The sequence below is a fragment of the Anabrus simplex genome, chromosome 2, assembly GCF_040414725.1.
Source record: "Anabrus simplex isolate iqAnaSimp1 chromosome 2, ASM4041472v1, whole genome shotgun sequence".
In the NCBI taxonomy this organism is placed as follows: Eukaryota; Metazoa; Arthropoda; class Insecta; order Orthoptera; family Tettigoniidae; genus Anabrus; species Anabrus simplex.
Genome location: NC_090266.1, coordinates 194,621,905 through 194,643,572, shown reverse-complemented (window position 1 = coordinate 194,643,572; position 21,668 = coordinate 194,621,905). Strand labels below are relative to the sequence as shown.

The window sequence follows — 21,668 nt, the reverse complement described above, 5'->3', positions numbered from 1 at the left end:
TCTCCTTATTTTAGAATTAGACTTAAGGCATCCTGCATTTGATTCCCAGCACTGACAGAGTTAAGAAAGGCATGGGATGGGGAAGATACAGTCTTGTTTTTGGGTGCATTAGAGTTGGCCTTGAGTCTCCCGTAATCGAAATATCTACGACCTGGAAGGTATAGTCACCTTCACGGGGTGTAGTACCAATGTGGCTCCTTTTTATAAGAAGACAAATTAAATGAAGATTCTACATCCTCATAAACAAAGAACGATATTACCAATTTTACGAACAGTTTCAATAATGCAGCCGGTTTATGTTCAGAGTACAGAAGCTATGATTGTACATGGTAACAAACAAAACCATCAATATATACTGAAAATCCATCACCGCACTCAGTAGGACCAGGTTTCTTTTCATATCCACCGGGCAAGTTGGCCGTGCGTTTAGGGGCACACAGCTGTATTCTTGCATCCAGGAGATAGTGGTTCAAACCCCACTGTCGGCAACTCTAAAGATGGTTTTCCGTGATTTCCCATTTTCACACCAGGCAAATGCTGGGGCTGTACTTTAATTAAGGCCACGCCCGCTTCCTTCCCACTCTTAGCCCTTTCCCATTGTTGACATAAGACCTACAATGCGACGTAAAGCAAATTCTAAACAAAAATTTAAAAATATTTTCATAACCCCTTCCAAGGAAAAGTTGTATCCATGCTACTGGCCTGGATTATGTTTTAAATTATTTTTTGGGTACGTCACTGCATCCACTCACCATTTAAGGTACAAGGTAAGCCCGAAGAATGGTTGGATATTCAAAATACACCACCATAAATGATGCGATTACGGCTCAAAAGTATAAAGAAAGGTAAGGGACGGGATCTAGTGTTTTAAGTAGAAGCCGTATCAATAGAACGTGGCTTCCCATTTTAAAAATGTTTTTCATGCATCGACTGCGATCAAGCCTGGGTCATCCTGATGACAAGATAGAACCATTGGAACTGAGTTATTTCGCCCGCCAATTACAAAATATTTACCCGCACTTTTGATGGTACCATTTGAGGTTCCAATCCATTCCCGGGCATTTGGCAAAATATATAGGCCTACCTGTCGAACTTAGGCACTCATCCGTGATTGTCTTGCTACTGTTAGAATTTAAAAAAAAAACTTTTTCATTACTTACCAAGGATGCACATAGTTCTGGCTTCTCAGTGACAAAACGGTCCCTCTTCAAAAAAAGTTGCTTATATGGCACAAAATGAGGAACTAAGTGCAGCTCACAATCTTGTCACAGTCTTCCCAATGCTGCAAGTTAAACACAGCACATCTCTCAACCATGACACAACCCGAGGATCCCTACAACACTGTTGTTTCCGGGAACCGATGTGCAAAAGCTGACGCGATGTTATAAGCTTGCAACCGTTTATGGCTGTGGCCCCTGTTATCTCGGTGATCACGTTATGGCCTCCTACTGAGTAATACCTTGCTAATTGCCCCTTTCCTCATGTCTTGACATTTGTCAACACACGGTTACATTCCCAATACTAAGGCCTCTACAGGGAAATATCCTCGCGCATCACAATCCTAAGTGTTTTCCTTTCATTCACGCAGTACAAATATGGAGAATTATATATGGCCCTACTGAGCCTTGCTAGTAGATTCTTTGTCGCTACGTTAATTTAACATTTCGGCATAAGTTTTTAAGTTATTCGTACCGCACGTAAAACAACGGCTGATCCTCGCTCTAGTTTCAGGAAGTATTTTGGGGGGCCCTGCCCCCCTGCCCCCCCCCTTGGCTATGCCAGTGAATAGGAGTGACAAAGGGGATGAATTCCTAAACTGAGTGTATCTCAAAAATGTAACATGTTACAGATGTGAAAATTGGTATTTGGAATCTACTGTAAAAGTAAAGGAACACACATAATTTGTTTTCTGAATATCCACTTAAAGGGAAGTGTTAAGGAGGACAAATTTTTAAAATGAGCACATATATACAGAATAGATAAAAAACTTAACATATTACACATGTTAAAATTGGTATTTTTAATTACATTTAAAAATTAAAAAAACATGTATTTGTTTGGGGTGTAAAAAGGACTGAAAAAGAGTTGAATTCTTTTTATGTGGATACTTATATCTCAAAAACTCAAAATGATACAGACATGAATTTTTTTTTAATCTACTTAAGGAGTGGTGAATAGGAGTGACAAAGGGGATGAATTCTTAAAATTAGTATATCTCAAAAACGTAATATGTTACAGACGTGAAAATTGGTATTTGGAATCTCCTGTAAAATTAAGGGAACATGCATAATTCGTTTTCTGAAAATCCATTTAAGGGGAAATGTTAAAGGGGTAAATTATTTAAATGAGCATTTATCTATATACTGTATATAAAATAACTTGTCCTGAATGACTGACTGACTGATTCATCATCGCCGAGCCAAAACTACTGGACATAAAGGAATGAAATTTTGGGGATAAATTCATGTTAACATGTAGGTGCTCACTTAGGGAGGATTTTTTGATATACCGTCCCTAAGGGGGTGAAAAATGGGGTGAATTTTTAAAATGAGGATATCTATATCTCAAAAACTTAAATGTTTACAGAAATAAAAATTGGTATTTGGAATCTCCTTTAAAAGTAAAGAAACACGTAATTTCTTTGTTTTTGGAAAATTCCATTAAAGGAGGTAGAAGAAAGGGGGGAAAAAGCATTGAACACCTTTTATGAGGAGACTTATATCTCAAAAACTGAAGATGTTACAGACATGAAAATTGAAATTTGGGATCTCCTTTGAAAATACAGAAACATGTATTTTTGTGTTTTTGGATACTCTGATGAATAGGGGGGTGAACTGGAGTGACAAACGGGGTGAATTTTTAAAATGACTATATCTGCAAATTATCTCAGACATGTAACATATTACAGATTTGAAAACTGGTATTTGGAATTTCCTGTAAAAGTAAAGAAACATAAATATTTTTAGAATGAGTATATTTACAGTATATCTCAAAAACTTAACATGTTACAGAAGTGAAAATTGGTATTTTTAATCCCTTTCAAAAATAAGAAACACATATTTTTTGTTTTCGGAAAAATCATTTGGGGGAGTGGGGGAGGGGCGGGTAGTAAGGACTGAAAATTGGGTTGAATTCTTTGTATTAGGATACTGATATCTCAAAAACGGAAGATGTTACAGATGTAAAAACTTGTGATTGGAATCTCATAAAGAAATGCATATTTTTTGTTTTCGGAAAATCTACTTAGGCGGGGGTGAAGAAAAATTGAAAAATTAGTTAAATTATTTGTATGAGTCTACTCATATCTCAAAAACTATAGATGTTGCAGACATAAACATGGATGTTTGGAATCCCCTTTAAAAGTAAAGTAACACATACTCCTTTGATTTTGGAAAATCCAATTAAGGGGGTGAAGGATTTGAAAAGTTTATTGAATTATTTGTATGAGGATACTTATATCTTGGTAGGTAAGGGTTATTCTGCCCAAAGGCAGGTCCGAACCTCCGCAGAGGTGTTCCTGACCCGGAGTTTACGTGCGGTAGGGTGGCCAGTTCCTTTCCGCTCCTCCATCCCCTTACCCCCCACCAACAGCGCGTGGCAACCCATCCAACCCCTGACCATGCCCAATGTTGCTTAACTTCGAAGATCTCACGGGATCTGGTGTTTCAACACGGCTACGGCCATTGGCACTTACATCTTATGAAACCTAAAGTTGATACAGACGTAAAATTTGGTATTTGGAATCTCCTTTAAAATATAGAAACCCGCATTTTAGGGGGAAAATAAACTTGGGGGGAGGGGGTGAAAAGGAATTGAATTCCTTTTATGAGGACACATATCTCGAAAACTGAAGATGTTACAGTCATGATAATTGTATTTAGAAGCTCCTTTTATGTGGATACTTTTATCTCAAAAACTGATGGTGTTGGGAAGCTCATTTAAAAATAAACAAACTTGCATTTTCGGGGCAATCAACTTAACGGGGATGGGGTGAAAAAGGAGTTGAATTCTTTTCGCAAGGATACTTATATCTCAAAAAAAAAAAAAAAAAAAAGATGTTACAGACGTGAAACTTGGTATTTGGGATCTCCTTTAAAAATAAACAAGTATTTTTTTGTTTTTGGAAAATCGACTTGTGAGGAGGGGGGGGGGGTGAAAATAAGTAAAGAAGGAGTTGAATTCTGTTTAAGAACATACTTATATCTCATAAACTGAGGATGTTACAGAGGTGGTACTGTATTTTGAATCTCCCTTAGAAATAAAGAAACACGTACTTTTTTGTTTTTGGAAAATCCACTTAAGGGGTTGAAAAGAATTGAAAAAGTGGGTGAATTTTGAAAATGAGTACCGGTATATCTACAGTATATGTCAAAAACTTAACATGTTACAGACATGAAACTTGGTATTTGGAAAGTCCTTTAAAAATACAGGAACAAGTACTTTTTGTTTTCGGAAAAGGTACTTAACAGAGGGTGAAAAGAAGTGAAAAATGAAGTGAACAATTTTTAATGAAGATGCTTATATCTCACAAACTGATGATGTTACAGATGCGAAAATAGTATTTGGAATCTCCTTTAAAAGTAAAGGAACATGTATTTGATTTTGTTTTCGGAAAATGGGAAGGACTGATAAAGGGGTTAAATTCTCTTTATGGGGATTTTTGCAGCCTATCTCAAGAAATGAAAATGTTACAACATGGAGGTAGATATTTGGAATCTCCTTTAAAAATACATATTTTCTTTTTCGATTTGAGAGAGGACTGCTGCTCATATGTACAGTTCTATGTTGCATGGTCATCTTAGGCCCAAAAGGCAATAACACAAACGTGGTTTACAAAGAATTTCCAGGATATAGGTCCCACAACAAGAGCTTGCCGAAACTCAAACGTGCGCAGAGACCAATATCTGTTGGCGAAGTTTAAGCTCGTTGTGGGGCTCCTGTGTGTCGCCCAAATGCTGATTACCGGGCTCATTGTTACTCAACCGCTCACTGAGAGGCACAGTGTACAGCTCTTTATCAAGTGTGTATTGAAAAGAAGCAAGAAGCGTGTGCTTGTATTAATAACATTTTATTTATATTTCGTAGCTGAAAGTGAATTTGTTGTAGTATGATATTCAGTGTACGTAGTGATGCCCCCATTTCGTTCTAAATTAGGGAGTGCTAAAACTTTACACAGTCAAACTAGAGAAGTTATTTATAATGTGTATAAATTCATGAAAAACGAAACCCACCCCACTGGAAACTTATGTGCTATTCAAAAGAAAGTGGCTGAAGCAACGGGTGTGTCGGAAAGGTCCGTGCGGAATGCAATACGAGATGCAAAGAAGATCGAACGGGATGAAGTGGATTAATTTTCAACGCCTGGAAAGAGAAGACCGAAGTCTGTCAAGAAGTGTGAATTAGACAATTTTGAGAAATGCGCGGTCAGGCGCACAATTCACAATTTTCACAATACCGAATGCGAGAGACCTACACTTGAAAAGATCCATAAGAAACTGGTTGAGGATATACAGTTTAAAGGTTGCATAAGAACACTAAGCAAGATAGTTCGAGGCCTAGGTTTTCGATGGAGGAAGACAGAAGACATGCGTAGAATACTTATGGAGAAGCCTAACATAAGGCTCCTATGTGTGTAGTACATACAAAGCATAAAGCAGTACTAACAAGAGGGTAGGCCTATTGTTTACACTGATGAGACATATTTGCATAGTTCGCACACCAAGTCAAGTGCTTGGAGTGACAGTACTCTTCATGGACTGAAGTCACCTATCTCGAAAGGGCAACGAGTAATAGTGGTACATGCCGGTTCAGATGCAGGTTTTGTTACAAATACTTTGCTGGTTTTCAAATCCAACCAAACAACAGGGCATTATCACAATGAGATGAACTATAGAAACTACAAGAAATATCTGACAGAAAAAATTAATTCCTAATTTGCCACCCAACTTTGTAGTCGTGATTGATAATGCCTCGTACCATAATGTCCAATGTGATCGTGCACCCACATCATCATCCAGAAAAAGAGTTATGCAGGATTGGTTGACTGATAAGGATATTCCGTTTTCTACAGAGTTGATAAAACTGTACGCTTTGATTAAATCCCATAAATCACGCTATAAGTCATATCAAATCGACAGACTACTTGCTACATAAGGGCATACGATTTTGCATCTACTGCCATACCATCCAGACTTGAACCCAATCGAAATGATTTGGGCTCAAGTTAAACATTATGTAGCACAAAAGAATGTTACTTTCAGACTCGATAATGCAAGAACATTGCTGATGGAAGGAATTGCATCAATTGGGGCAGAAGAATGATCGAGTCGATGTAGGCACGTAATTGACACTGAGAATAAGTACATTGCGAGCAATCACATAATGGATGAAGTATCAGACAGCATAATCATTAATCTGGAGGACGATAGTGACAGTGACGGAGAGAGCGTTAGTGATAGCGTGGATGACAATGAAGACAATATGAGCAGCTTTTAACCTCTTTCAGAAGATGCGAACTAGAACAAGCCACTGGGTAAGTTAACTGCTATTTTATGATCACATATTCTTAATCTCTTTGTTTGTTATTGTTATTATTGTTATTTCATTCAATGTTTCTGATTCTGCATGTCCAACAATATCATTATGCTATAGAGTAATGTGTCCTGGCTCTGGTTATAACTACAATAAGGCATTACATACACGTGCTGAGATTTCACTTGTAACGGTTCAAATCCCGTTACAAGATAATATGTATATTATTATTATTATTATTATTATTATTATTATTATTATTATTATTATTATTATTATTATTATTATGTCCGTATTATTATTATTTTATCTATGAGATTACTATTATTTTGTTATAATTATTATTTATAATTGAGTGTATGCATATATACGTATATGTAGATTAACACTCAATACATATACAGTGAGAATTGTTATATATCAGATGTTGGATATGACGTTGTTATATTTTGCACTAATGGCGATTCTGCCAAGTCATCGCCACGTCATGGCTACGTCATCATATTTAGTTAGCACTGAGCTCACTTTCTTTGAGAAACCCAGCGAGCCGGAGGGCATTTCACCATTACATGCAACAGTTTGAGGCGTTGTGGGAGTATGTCATTGTTATTTCTGGAGATTGCGTAGGTGTGTCAACCAGTGGTTATAAATACGAGGACCAGCGCCTTATAGCATCAGTCTACGGGAGGGAGAGGCCTCAGTCGGTCATAAGTCATTATTTAAACGGAAGCTGAACAGTGAAGTAGTCTACTAGATGAAGAGGCCTCAGTCGGTCAGTCAACGAGTGTGAACAAGAGATGGAGAAGACTCAGTGAGCCATTAATCTTTGGTCATTGAGAGAGTGAGGCCAAGGTTGGTCAGTCACTTAGTTGAACACACGGACGCAAGGGCTTACCATGGAGTCAGAGAGGGCAACACTGGACCTGCCAAGAGGTAATTCCATATTGACTTACAAAGAAGTCAGATGATATGGAGAAGAAGCAGTCACAAGGATGTATCACCAAGTTAGGCGTGACACATCTACAGTAAACACCAGATCAAAGGAATACGTCGTAATTACACTCAAAGTATTGAAGGTACAGTCAAGTGAATCAGTGAGGGAAATATTTCGTATAAAATGTTAAATGTCCGGTCAAGAAGAATTCAAATTCATGCCTAGTTTCTTTCAGTTGCAATGTCATAATTTCATATTCTCATCTGTTTTATCGCAACAAGACTCACTATTTTTTGATATATTATTTAAAGAATATATATTGTTCTATCAAACGAATTCATAGTTTTATTTCATTGACAGTAAAATATCTTAACCTCAAAATTAATGGGGAAACCGAATGCCAATCTCCTTTTCCCAGAACTTATATGGTATGTTGTCAAAAGTAAGCTGATTACCCCACACCCTAGAGATAGTCAAGAGTCTCATTCTATTATTGCTCCACTGAGTGGCAGCTGGCGCCCTTCAAATAACGTATGTGAAAGTAAGCAGGTAACAAGTAAGTGTGAGTACAAGGTTCGACGAGTGTGTATTTTATTTAATGAATGTTAATTTTCATAATTTCCATTTTAAATGCAGATATTCAGATTTTTCAAGTTAAATGCAGTTTTATATGTTTCAAAAGATAGTCAGCGACATAAGAAAGTCTCAATGTGTCAACGCAACGTGGGACTCGAATAAATTCAGAACTTGGTCTGAATGACAGCATATCATAGGTTCATTTTGGGAAGAGTATGCGCATTTAAGCCAACGGAAATTATTACCGGTAAATGTCAGGAGTGTAAGTTTATGATATATATTTGTATTTTGGGGATATGTCAAGGGATTTGAAGAGGGAAATTAATTTGAGATCGCGTACTATTACTAGTGAACCAAAGATGGACAAGGAAGACAATAACAAGTCATGTGACGACGAGGTCATTACTTCTGTGGACATCCAAGGTGAAATTCAGAGTAGGGAGCAGGTGAATACGATGGAAGCTTGTGAGGTAATTCAGGAAAGTGCAGAAATTGAGGAGCACACTGAAACTCAAAAGGAAATCGCGGGGGGGAATGAACCAAGATTTTTTTAATTTGCTGATGGCCAGAATGACCGAGCTCAGTGAAAAAAGTAATGAAAATTGTAATAAACAGATTAACTCTCTAAGTAGTAAAATGGAACAAATAATTAGTAGTAACGAAAATAGTAAGAAAGAGATAAGTAATAAAATGGAAGAAAAGATTGATACTAGTAATGAAAATAATAATAAACAAATGGAAGAAGTGATTGGTAGCTGTAGCAAAATGGAAGAAATGATTAATAGAAGTATCGAAAATAGGAATAGACAGATGGAAGAATTAATTGCCAGTTATAAAGAAAATTTTAATGTGACCATTAGTAAAATAGATTCTAAGATATTAGAGATAAATAATCAAACATCTAAGTCAGAATATAAGTTAGAAAGTAAGTTAGATGAAGAGTGTGTTGAAATTGAAGGCGAAATGAAGTCGAGTCGGAGCGATTTTCATACTCAAATTAAGCATGGTAAAGGAACTGGTACAGAGAATATCGTAGAATTAAGTGATAAAAGTTCTAGTAAGCGGGAAGAAATTCATGACGTAGTCGAGAAAAGATTGGACAAGAGTTACAATGTAGTTGGGGAAGAGATGGGGGAACAGATTAGTAGAAATGAGCAAATTGAAAGCAAACTTGTGGAGGTCACTGAACTACGGAACGAACAGGAAACGCTATCACAGCAGGTGAGAGAGAGAGAGGAAGAATTGCAGGAAGACGTGAGAATAGTGGAAGAGAATTCTGAGAGAGCATCGTAAGAAGAAGAAGAAGAAGAAGAAGAAGTTGTAAACTGCCAGGAAGTGATACGGCAGGAAGGTAGAGGTGAGACAGCGGGAGAAATGATAGTAGCGAGTGGTTTGTTCAGTAGGGATTGTGATTTAACCAAGTTTTCTGGAAAACAGTTTAATCCTATACAGTTTGTAAAAATAGTTGAGAAAAGATTTGCAAGTAAGTTGAGGAATAATACTGAATGGGAATATGTACTGGAAATCTTGTCGAATGTTTTTGTCGGTGAAAGCAGAATATGGTTTCGAGTATACTGGAATAATATGTCTAATTTAGGAGAGTTTAAAGTGTTCATTGATAGGCTTTGGGAGGAATGTGTGCAAGGGCGCGCGCGAGAGAGAGAGCGCATGATGTCTGGGAAAAGTAGTATTGTAGAGAGAGGGGGGAAAATGTTAGCCGTGCATCAGAGGAGAGGGGTGATCATGATGAGCAGAGGATTAATAGTTGTGTCGATAGTGAGAGGAGTCAGAGGAGTAACCAGAGAGAATTGGAAGATGGGAGGCGTATGGATTTGAGTTATGAGAGGGTGGGTCAGAAGAGTAATCAGAGAGAATCGGAAGATGGGAGGTGTACGGGTTTGAGTTATCAGAGAGACTATGATAGTCTGAATATGAATGTTATACAGGTGTCGTTATCAAGTCAGAGTATTTCAGATTCACAGGGAATCGGGTAAATTAAGTGAACAGTCCAAAGGTAGAAGATGAACTGGTATTTAGTATAAGTAGTTATGTAGTGAAAGTAGATTTAAGAGTATAGTGTGATTGTGACCTAAGTAATGTTAAGTGAGATATTTAAGTAATGACGTACTCATAGATAATGAAGTAATTAATGGTAGTAGTAAGTTAGACGTAAGAAGTGTTCTGGTAAGTGATGTAAGTACTTGTAATACTGAGAATATGATGTAAGTAGTGAGATAGTAACTCCGATGATGGAAATTGTGACATGAAGAAGATAAGTGAAGGTACTATCAGATATTATAACAGCCGTTGGGTAAGTCAAAGTGAGTAAATAAAATGATAGTGGTACCAATCATAATTGAAGATAATTGTAAGATTCAGCCACGCCTTGTTGTACCAAAACTTGTGTATTCAGTTATTTTAGGAGCGGACTGGCTTACAAATCATGGAAGTAGAATAGACTTTAATTTAGGTAGTGTGTGTTTGTTCTGGGATAAAACTAGCAAAGAAGTACGTGTTAATTATGATGGTCTGAGGTAAGTGTTTGGTAACATGTGTTCTTTGAAATATATGAGAGGTAAGTGAAGTTGTTTCTAGTGAGAGGAAATGTTTTGTTGGGTGTGTTACGTGCCTGTACGACCAGTATCCGAGGGATAGTCGGTATGAGGCAGTGACGTGAGGTAATTTGAGTGAATTACAGGAGGAGTAATTGTGTTCGATGTTAGGTAAGCATCGAGATGTATTTAGTGGTTAAGTGAGGAAGAACACGTATATGAACATAAATTTGTAGTACATGACCATTCATGTAGTAAGTTAGACGTAAGAAGTGTTCTGGTAAGTGATGTAAGTACTTGTAATACTGAGAATATGATGTAAGTAGTGAGATTATTGGATTATTGAATAATTGAACCATCTTGTAGCCATAGTATTGATCCTTTAATTATTGTTGTCAAGAAGGATGTGATTTATTGAGAGATGTAAGTTAATGACGGCAAAATTGATTCAGTTTGGGTGACAGAGTGCTACTCAAAGTTCCATTCCCATCATCTGCAGAGGCGGGAAATAAGTCTAAATTCTTTCTTTTGTATCAGGGGTATTTCACTATTGTGAACCGTATCGGGAAGTGTGCATATTCTTTAAAAGATCAGGAAGGGAAGATTGTCGGTACTTACAACATTAAGAAATTAAAGAAGTACTTCACGTGAGATTTGTTGAGATAAAAAAAAAGAAGATGTTTATTTTTTTGAGAAACTGGCAAAATAAAACTAACATCTGCGATTTGCGTGTGAACCAAGTGTCGTATTGGTGTATTGGAAGAATAAGTGCTACATTGTCATGTGTTGTGTGGCAAAAGTGGAGAACAGGACATTGGACAATTATCTACGATAACAATATGCGAGAAAAGTTCTCATATAAGTGATATTTCACAAAAAGTTTTGATATGTTAAAAAAAAAGAAGAATATAGTGTAATCATTTAAAATTATTTGTATGTGTTAAATTGAGTGCTGTACTCTTGTGATTTGTATGAGAGAAAAAGAGAATGGGACACTGAACACTTATCTACGATGGCAATGTGCGAGAAAAATTCTCATATTTGTGATATTTTATAAAATGTATGGATGTTGAAAAAGAAAATTATTGTTGTATACTCATTTAAAGTGTTTATCTGTGTCAGTGTTATATATATAATTTTGTTCATAAATCAATCGATTCTTTGGTCTTCGATTTATTTATGAGGGAGGCGAATTGTAACGGTTCAAATCCCGTTACAAGATAATATGTATATTATTATTATTATTATTATTATTATTATTATTATTATTATTATTATTATTATTATTATTATTATTATGTCCGTATTATTATTATTTTATCTATGAGATTACTATTATTTTGTTATAATTATTATTTATAATTGAGTGTATGCATATATACGTATATGTAGATTAACACTCAATACATGTACAGTGAGAATTGTTATATATCAGATGTTGGATATGACGTTGTTATATTTTGCACTAATGGCGATTCTGCCAAGTCATCGCCACCTCATGGCTACGTCATCATATTTAGTTAGCACTGAGCTCACTTTCTTTGAGAAACCCAGCGAGCCGGAGGGCATTTCACCATTACATGCAACAGTTTGAGGCGTTGTGGGAGTATGTCATTGTTATTTCTGGAGATTGCGTAGGTGTGTCAACCAGTGGTTATAAATACAAGGACCAGCGCCTTATAGCGTCAGTCTACGGGAAGGAGAGGCCTCAGTCGGTCATAAGTCATTATTTAAATGGAAGCTGAACAGTGAAGTAGTCTACTAGATGAAGAGGCCTCAGTCGGTCAGTCAACGAGTGTGAACGAGAGATGGAGAAGACTCAGTGAGCCATTAATCTTTGGTCATTGAGAGAGTGAGGCCAAGGTTGGTCGGTCACTTAGCTGAACACACGGATGCAAGGGCTTACCATGGAGTCAGAGAGGGCAACACTGGACCTGCCAAGAGGTAATTCCATATTGACTTACAAAGAAGTCAGATGATATGGAGAAGAAGCAGTCACAAGGATGTATCACCAAGTTAGGCGTGACACATCTACAGTAAACACCAGATCAAAGGAATACGTCGTAATTACACTCAAAGTATTGAAGGTACAGTCAAGTGAATCAGTGAGGGAAATATTTCATATAAACTGTTAAATGTCCGGTCAAGAAGAATTCAAATTCATGCCTAGTTTCTTTCAGTTGCAATGTCATAATTTCATATTCTCATCTGTTTTATCGCAACAAGACTCACTATTTTTTGATATATTATTTAAAGAATATATATTGTTCTATCAAACGAATTCATAGTTTTATTTCATTGACAGTAAAATATCTTAACCTCAAAATTAATGGGGAAACCAAATGCCAATCTCCTTTTCCCAGAACTTATATGGTATGTTGTCAAAAGTAAGCTGATTACCCCACACCCTAGAGATAGTCAAGAGTCTCATTCTATTATTGCTGCACTGAGTGGCAGCTGGCGCCCTTCAAATAACGTATGTGAAAGTAAGCAGGTAACAAGTAAGTGTGAGTACAAGGTTCGACGAGTGTGTATTTTATTTAATGAATGTTAATTTTCATAATTTCCATTTTAAATGCAGATATTCAGATTTTTCAAGTTAAATTCAGTTTTATATGTTTCAAAAGATAGTCAGTGACTTAAGAAAGTCTCACACTCGAACGCTGGTCACAGTTCAGCTGGCCAGACCGCCAGCGCAGACGGTTCATTAACAACTGCTGGCAGTAAAGCGATTTAACGAAGTGAGGGGGGCGTGCAGTGCTACTACCGAGCCCACCCGAACACTGCCGATGTTCTGCGCAGCTTTCTTTGGCAAGCTCTCTTTGCGGGACCTATAAATGAAACTCAATTTGTCGGTGAATGTTTATACTTTAGGGATTTTCAGATAATGTCTTAGTACAGTACCGGGGAACGATTACTTTTATTATTTTACGAAATCCACACAAGCAAAGCCGCGGGTAACTGCTAGTACAGTATATATCAAAAACTTAACAGGTTACAGACCTGAAAATTGGTATTTTTAAACTCTTTTAAAAATAAAAGTAACTCGTATTTGTTTATTTTTGAAAAAAAAAAAAACTTCAGTGAGGGGTAGGGGTAAAATGGACTGATAAGGGTTGAATTCTTTTTATGTGGATACTTATATCACAAAAACTGAAGATATTACAAACATGAAAATTGGTATTTGGAATCTCCTTTAAAAGTAAACACGTATTTTTTTGTTTTTGGAAAATCCACTTAAGGGGGTGGGCTGGGTGAAGAGAAGTGTATTTAGTTGAATTCTTTTTATGGGGATACTTATACATCAAATACTGAAGATGTTACAGACATGAAAATTGCTATTTGGAATCTCCTTTAAAAATATGGAAACACGTGTTTTCTGTTTTCAGAAAAATCCTCTTAAGGGGGTGAAAAGAGGTGAGAAAGGGGTAGAATATATATATTTTTTTAGAATACTTACATCTCAAAAACTGAAGATGTTACAGTCATGTAAAGTTTTATTTGGAATCTCCTTTAAAAAACATGTATTTTTTTGTTTTTGTAAAACCTACCTAAGGGGGGTGGGGGGAGGGTGAACAGGATTGACAAAGGGGTGAATTTTTAAAATGAGTATATCTCAAAAATGTAACATGTCACAGACGTGAAAACTGGTACTAATCTCTTTTAAATATAAAGTAAAACATATTCTTTAAGTGCGGCCAGTATCCAGTATTCGGAAGATAGATGGTTCGAACCCCACTGTCGGCAGCCCTAAAAATGGTTTTCTGTAGTTTTCCATTTTCACACCAGGCAAATGCTGGGGCTGTACCTTAATTAAGGCCACAGCCACTTCCTTCCAACTCCTAGCTATTTCCTGTCCCATCGTCGCCATAAGACCTATCTGTGTCGGTGCGATGTAAAGCAACTAGGAAAAAAAAAGGAAAAAAACCATATTCTTTTGTTATTGGAAAAATCACATGGGGGGGGGGGCGGGGTAAAGAGGACTGAAAGAGGGGTTGAATTATTTTTTTATAGAATACTGGTATCTCAAAATGAAAATGTTACAGACGTGAAAGTTTGTATTTGGAATCTTCTTTAAAAATAAAGAAACACACATTCTTTAGTTTTTGGAAAATCCAATTAAGGGTGGGTAAATGAGTTAAAAAATTAGTTTAATTCTTTGTATCAGGATACCTATATCACAAAAACGAAGGATGTTAAGGACGTGAACATTAGTATTTGGAATCTCCTTTAAAAATAAAGAAACACGCTTTTTAGTTGGGAGGGGGGAGGGAAACAACTGAAGGGAAGGGGGTTAAAGGGAGTTGAATTCTTTTTATGAGGATACAAATAAGAAATGGACTTAAAACAATACACCACTAAGGGGTTCTGACAGGGCGATGAGGAATGATGACAAAAATATAAGTTTATAATAAACCATTTGAATTACGTTCAAATGTCAAATTATGTAGTTCTTTCTGAAGAAGAGGGAGTGGAATTGTGCTTTTTGAGTTTATGAGAATTTCATTCATTAAACAAAATTGTCTATATTATTATAATTAGATATCTTCCTGTAATACTAGCAGGCTGCCACAAGGACACAGAGTACTATAACCAATAGATATCATTTCACAATTTTTTAAAAATATATTTAAATGAAAACAGGGTGCCTGAAGGGGGATCATCTCTCAACACACTCCCTTTACACTGACCTTCAGACGGGTGGCTTACTCATACATGGATATTGCTTAAATGTTTCCAGTGCAATCATGTAGGTTACTTCTTCAACAAATATAACAGAATTTGGATAAAGAAATGTTGTCATAACAAGCTGCAATCGATGAGTTGCACCACAGGTTAGAATTACACTGACTTAGCAAATGTCATGGGATAGTCACCTAATAACGTGTGGGGCCTCCTATGGCCCTGCGAACTGCAGTGAGACACCATGGAAGTGAGTCGACAAGTCCCTGATAGTCCTCTGGACGCAGCTGACACCAAATCATTTGCAGAGCGGCCACCAATGCTGGTCTGTTTGTGGGTGCAGGATCCATGGCACGGAGCCTGCGTTCCAGGACCGTATGCTCGATAGGGTTCATATCGGGGCTCCTGGATGGCCATGGCAGTCTTTGGACCTCCACTGCATGTTCCTGGAACCATTCCCGGGTGACGTGGGAGCGATGTGGCGGCATGTTATCATCTTGAAACACCGCAGAACCGTCTGGGCGCTAGAAGGCCAAAAATAGGTGGAGGTGGTCTCCGAGCAGCTCAACATACAGCGTGCCATTCAAAGTCTCTTCCAGAACAACTAGGGGGCCCATTCCGTACCAGGAAAATGCACCCCAGACCATAACAGACACACCAGCGCCCTGGACCTCACCTTCGAGGCAGGCGGGATCCATCGTTTCATGTGGTCTGAGCCATACCCGGTGCCTCCCATTGGCATGGTGCAGTTGAAATTGTGATTCATCCGACCATATCACATTACGCCATTGTTCCAGTGTCCATCCCTGGTGACTGGCGACAAATGCGCGTAGTTGTGCCCAATGATGTTGGGTTAACAGTGGCACCCGTGTGCGGCGCCAGCTCCCATACCCCATAGAACCCATGTTCCTATGGATTGTCCACTGGGAGACATGTCTATCATGGCCTGTGTTGAATTGAGCCGTGATTTGTTGCACGGTTGCCCGTCTGTCACTACTGACAATCCGTCTCAGATGTCACCGGTCATGGTCATCGAGGGTGGCTGGACGGGCGGTCGTTCGTCTGTTGTGGACGGTGACACCCGCATTCAACCATTCACGATACACCCTGGACACTGTTGATCGTGTGAAGCCGAATTCCCACACTACTTCCGAAATCGCACTTCCCATCCGTCGGGCACCGACCACCATACCCCGTTCGAACGGTGTCAGATCACGACGATGTTCCACGTTACACCTGTCACATGCACAGCCACTGCTCACAAGGTCTCCTATACAACTGCCGCTGGCACAGGGGGCGTGTGGTGCGCAGACAACACACCTGCACATCAGTGCTCCGCTATCCCATGACATTTGCTCAGTCAGTGATATGTTCAGAATTTATCTTGTGACTAGAAAATAAAACAAGTACCAGAATGATCTTTGGAAAAGCATGGCAGGTTTAACTGGCCTTAATCACGTATGCTATTTAAGTCTATATTTATACATTCATATAATTAATTATTTAACTTTACCTGGCACTACTTTCATCCATGGATATTGCTTAAATGTTTCCAGTGCAATCATGTAGGTTACTTCTTCAACAAATATAACAGAATTTGGATAAAGAAATGTTGTCATAACAAGCTGCAATCCATGAGTTGCACCACAGGTTAGAATTAGATCTTCCCTAAAACACAAATTTACATAGATTGGAATAAGCAACAATTCTAGGAAATATAACTGATACAACTAAAATGAAACACACTCTGAAATGCTAAGAGTTTCACGACAGTTAGCTGAAATGAATTAGTACAAAATACATATGAACAAAATAAAATTTCTCACTGATTCCAAAGAATTGTGAGCAGTGTTGGTGCAGAATTTTGTTAAAAATAAGAATATCATCTTTCATTATCAGATAATTATTCAAAAACCCATGCAAGTATTTGAGTGGAGTACCTCCCTGAATTTACAATGTCCTAAAAACATGTGAGCGGTATTATTCTTCCTGCAGTTACATCACACTATACTCCAATTTTTACCAAAAAAATTCTTCTACAATTTGCATTATGTTGTGCCAACACAGATAGGTCTTATGGGATAGGAAAGGGCTAGGAGTGAGAAGGAAGTGAATGTGGCTTTAATTAAAGTACAGCCCCAGCCAGGATTTGCCTGGTGTAAAAATGGGAACCCATGGAAAACCATCATCCGGGCTGTCGACCGTGGGATTTAAACCCACTATCTCCTGAATGCAAACTGACAGCTATGTGACCTAAACCATGCAGCCACTTGCTCGGTACCTTTTTTTTTTACATAATGCAGAGGAACATCATGAATTAATCAGGAATTCTGTGTGTTTCATTGTTCATTGATTTTTGAATTTATATAACCATGGCCATGTAAATGAAACAGGTTTTGCTGAGAAAAAGGATTAATTGTGGATCGACAGTACCATTAGCATTGGTTGTAATTCTTGGACTACAGATGCTCTGTTAAAAAATTAATTGCTTTATAAGTTGAGAGTTTTGAAACACGTGTTTCCCAAGCAAGACAACACAAATCAATCAATCAATCAATCAATCAATCAATCAATCAATCAATCAATCAATCAATCAATCAATCACTACTGATCTGCATTTAGGGCAGTCACCCACGTGGCAGATTCCCCATCTGTTGTTTTCCTAGCCTTTTCTTAAATTATTTCAATGACATTGGAAATTTATTGAACATCTCCCTTGGTAAGTTATTCCAATCCCTAACTCCCCTTCCTATAAATGAATATTTGCCCCAATTTGTCCTCTTGTATTCCAACTTTACCTTCCTAATGTGATCTTTCCTACTTTTAAAGATGCCACTCAAACTTATTCGTCTACAAATGTCATTCCACGCCATTTCTCCGCTGACAGGTCTGAACATACCACTCAGTCGAGCAGCTCGTCTCCTTTCTCCCAGTTCTTCCCAGCCCAAACTTTGCAACATTTTTGTAATGCTACTCTTTTGTCAGAAATCACCCAGAACAAATCGAGCTGCTTTTCTTTGGATTTTTTCCAGTTCTTGAATCAAGTAATCCTGGTGAGGGTCCCATACACTGGAACCATACTCTAGTTGGGGTCTTACCAGAGACATATATGCCCTCTCCTTTACATCCTTACTACAACCCCTAAACACCCTCATAACCATGTGCAGTGGTCTGTTCCCTTTATTTACAATCCCATTTATGTGATTACCCCAATGAAGATCATTCCTTACAATCATCCTCAAAAGGAACTTTCACCCCATCAATGCAGTAATTAAAACTCACAGGAATTTTCCTATTTGTGAAACTCACAACCTGACTTTTAACCCGTTTATCATCATACCATTGCCTACTGTCCATCTCACAGCATTATCGTGGTCATTTTGCAGTTGCTCACAATCTTGTAACTTATTTATTACTCTATACAGAATAACATGTCTAGAGAATAGGGAATAGAGAATAAGATGTCTGAAGAGAACGTTCTAACATTTGTGCAATTCAATCAAGTTTTTATTCTGTTAGAACACAATTTTGCTAAGGAATTCTATTGTTTAATTCTGCCATTTTCTTAAATCTAGTAACAAATTGTCTGGTTCAGTCTGGTGGTATTTGAAGGTGCCCAAATATGTCAGCCTTGTGTTGGTAGGTTGACTGGCACATTCAAGAACTCCTGCAGGACAAAATTTTGGCATTTTGGCATCACCAAAAACTATAAATGTAATTTTTTTTACTACTTGCTTTACGTTGCACTGACACAGATAGGTCTTATGGCGATGATGGGATAGGAAAGGCTTAGGAGTAAGAAGGAATCAGCCGTTGCCTTAATTAAGGTACAGCCCCAGCATTTGCCTGGTGTGAAAATGGTAAACCACGGAAAACCATCTTCAGAGCTGCCAACAGTGCGGCTTGAACCCACTATCTCCAGTAAATGTAGTTAGTAGGATGTAAAGTCAATAACAATAATAAAATTGTCTGGTATTACTCTTTAGCTGGCTATAATAGTACAGAGTTTAAAAACTTTGGGAGTTCATATTCAGTAGAGTCTGAATTGTGAATTCCTCAAGAACACAAAACCAGTATTTCTGTTTTATTCAGTTTATTTTATGTATTGCTGCCTTGCTCTATCTCAAAATCTCATTCTTTAAGATGTAGTAGTATTGATACTTCTTTATTTTGCCTTTAATTTACCTTTTATAAATTAAATATATACACACCAAGTAACTGGGTATCATAATTAATGTGTTGGCTGACTGAAAAGCATATGTAATTTAGATACATACCAAGATAATACTGGTACATATATCATTTTAAAACAACCTTTGTTACAGTGAAGAATGAGGATTTGAAAATTTACTACAAGATCTCATTTTTTGTTACATTTGCAAGCCATTTTTCACTTCTTGTTTAAAATGGAGGAAATACTGGTAGTGACATTGATATACAATTTTTTGAACTATTCCTATCCAAGCCCCTTTGTTCCTTTACAAATAATTCCAAATAACGACGGAATGTTCTGCTTTATATTTATCACTAGACATCGCATTCATATGCAAATGGATATATATATTTTTTTTGCTATTTGCTTTATGTTGCACTGACACAGATAGGTCTTATGGCAACGATGGGACAGGAAAGGCCTAGGAATGGGAAGGAAGTAGCCATGGCCTTAATTAAGGTACAGCACCACCATTTGCCTGGTGTGAAAATGGGAAATCACAGAAAACCATCTTCAGAGCTGCCAACAGTGGGGTTCGAACCCACTATCTCCTGGATGCAAGCTCACAGCTATGAGCTCCTAACCGCATGGTCAACTCGCCCGGTGATGGATATTTTGTTTGCCAATATGTAGTTCTTCATAACCAAGAAAGGAGTACTGGGCGAGTTGGCCGTACGCGTCGAGGCGCGCGGCTGTGAGCTTGCATCCGGGAGATAGTAGGTTCGAATCCCACTATCGGCAGCCCTGAAAATGGTTTTCCGTGGTTTCCCATTTTCACACCAGGCAAATGCTGGGGCTGTGCCTTAATTAAGGCCACGACCGCTTCCTTCCAACTCTTAGGCCTTTCCTATCCCATCGTCGCCATAAGACCTATCTGTGTCAGTGCGACGTAAAGCCCATAGCAAAAAAAAAAAAAAAGAAAGGAGTGTGTCTGAAGGTGAAATTGGATGAATTATAAGTTTAGTTTAATAATGCACATACATGCACATTTGCATATATATTTGAAATTAGTGCATAAATTTCACATTTTGGATTTATTGTGCATGTTTTTGACTTTTATTATACATATTTTAACATGTTTCAAAAGCAGTCTTCAAGAAAATGTACATTAATTAATGCTGTGGACTCTTTCAGAATGAGTGGCCTTGTTCTGAATGAACATTACAGCTGTGGTAAAATTTCAAGGGAAAATCAAGACAAGAACACAACACAGTGTGCATCAATTCCTGTCAACACTGTACAAGAGTGTATTAATTGGTGACTGCATGGAGCAACAGTCCACGGTCCAGATAGCATCAACTGAGTGCTTTCTTACGAGGTATTTACATGACAAAATACCTGGAATGTCAATCAACCATACCAAGAACAGGGTAAATATTGGTTCAGATGGGAAGGGAAAGGAACTACAGCTGAAATGGCTCAATGGTCCATAGGAAGTGACTTACTTTTTGGTGGGCTATAGGAAACTCAGTGCGGCAAACACTATTCCTATGAAAGAAACAAATTAGTCTGTGTGCAGTGCTCAGAGTTCCACCTGCTACTGAAATCCAGTGTATATCATGCATGTGAATGTGAGTTAATAGTTAAATATTTCTGTGCTGATTATCACCATGTTGTTGACCTGTTCAGTGATGTGTTTCCAAGTTTGAAATTTAAGAAAAGACACTGACAATATTGAAACAAAGAAGTAGTAGACATTATCTTGCAACATTCATTGGGGCAATGACCTTATATATTAGGCCCCTTTTAACAACAAGCAAAATTCTGGATTGGAGGCAATGCAGTTTATATCACAGATGGTAAAATAGTTTTTTGTTATGTTTGTGACAAACATGTTCCCTCTGAAAAAATTATCAGCTCACACAAGACATTAGTACCTCAGCTCATATAAACGCCAAGCGAGTTCGCAGTGGCAAAACAAAACAAACCTTACTAACACAAGAACATTTATCCACTCCACTATGAGACAGAATGAGTTTACCCGTGATTTGTTCAAACAATGTTTGCTGCCAATAATCCATGGAATAGATTAGCCAATGCTCATTTCTGTAGCTTTCTTGAGAAGTATTTCAACCAGACTATTCCTCAAAAGTTTACACTTCAGAAAGCGAACTTGAACAAATGCTACATTTTGGTAATTGAAGAAATCCAAACCGAGTTACTTGACTGTCTGATATGG

The 21,668-nt window shown here is 37.7% G+C and overlaps 1 protein-coding gene across 1 annotated transcript in view; it reads right to left on the bottom strand.

The window, feature by feature from the left end:
- Positions 1 to 21,668, bottom strand: part of LOC136862739 (2-aminoadipate transaminase) — a 147,207-nt gene that overhangs the window by 75,996 nt on the left and 49,543 nt on the right. The window contains exon 3 of the mRNA XM_067138966.2: positions 16,790 to 16,944. Coding sequence (XP_066995067.2) covers positions 16,790 to 16,944 — 155 coding nt within the window. The remainder of the gene's footprint in view (positions 1 to 16,789; positions 16,945 to 21,668) is intronic.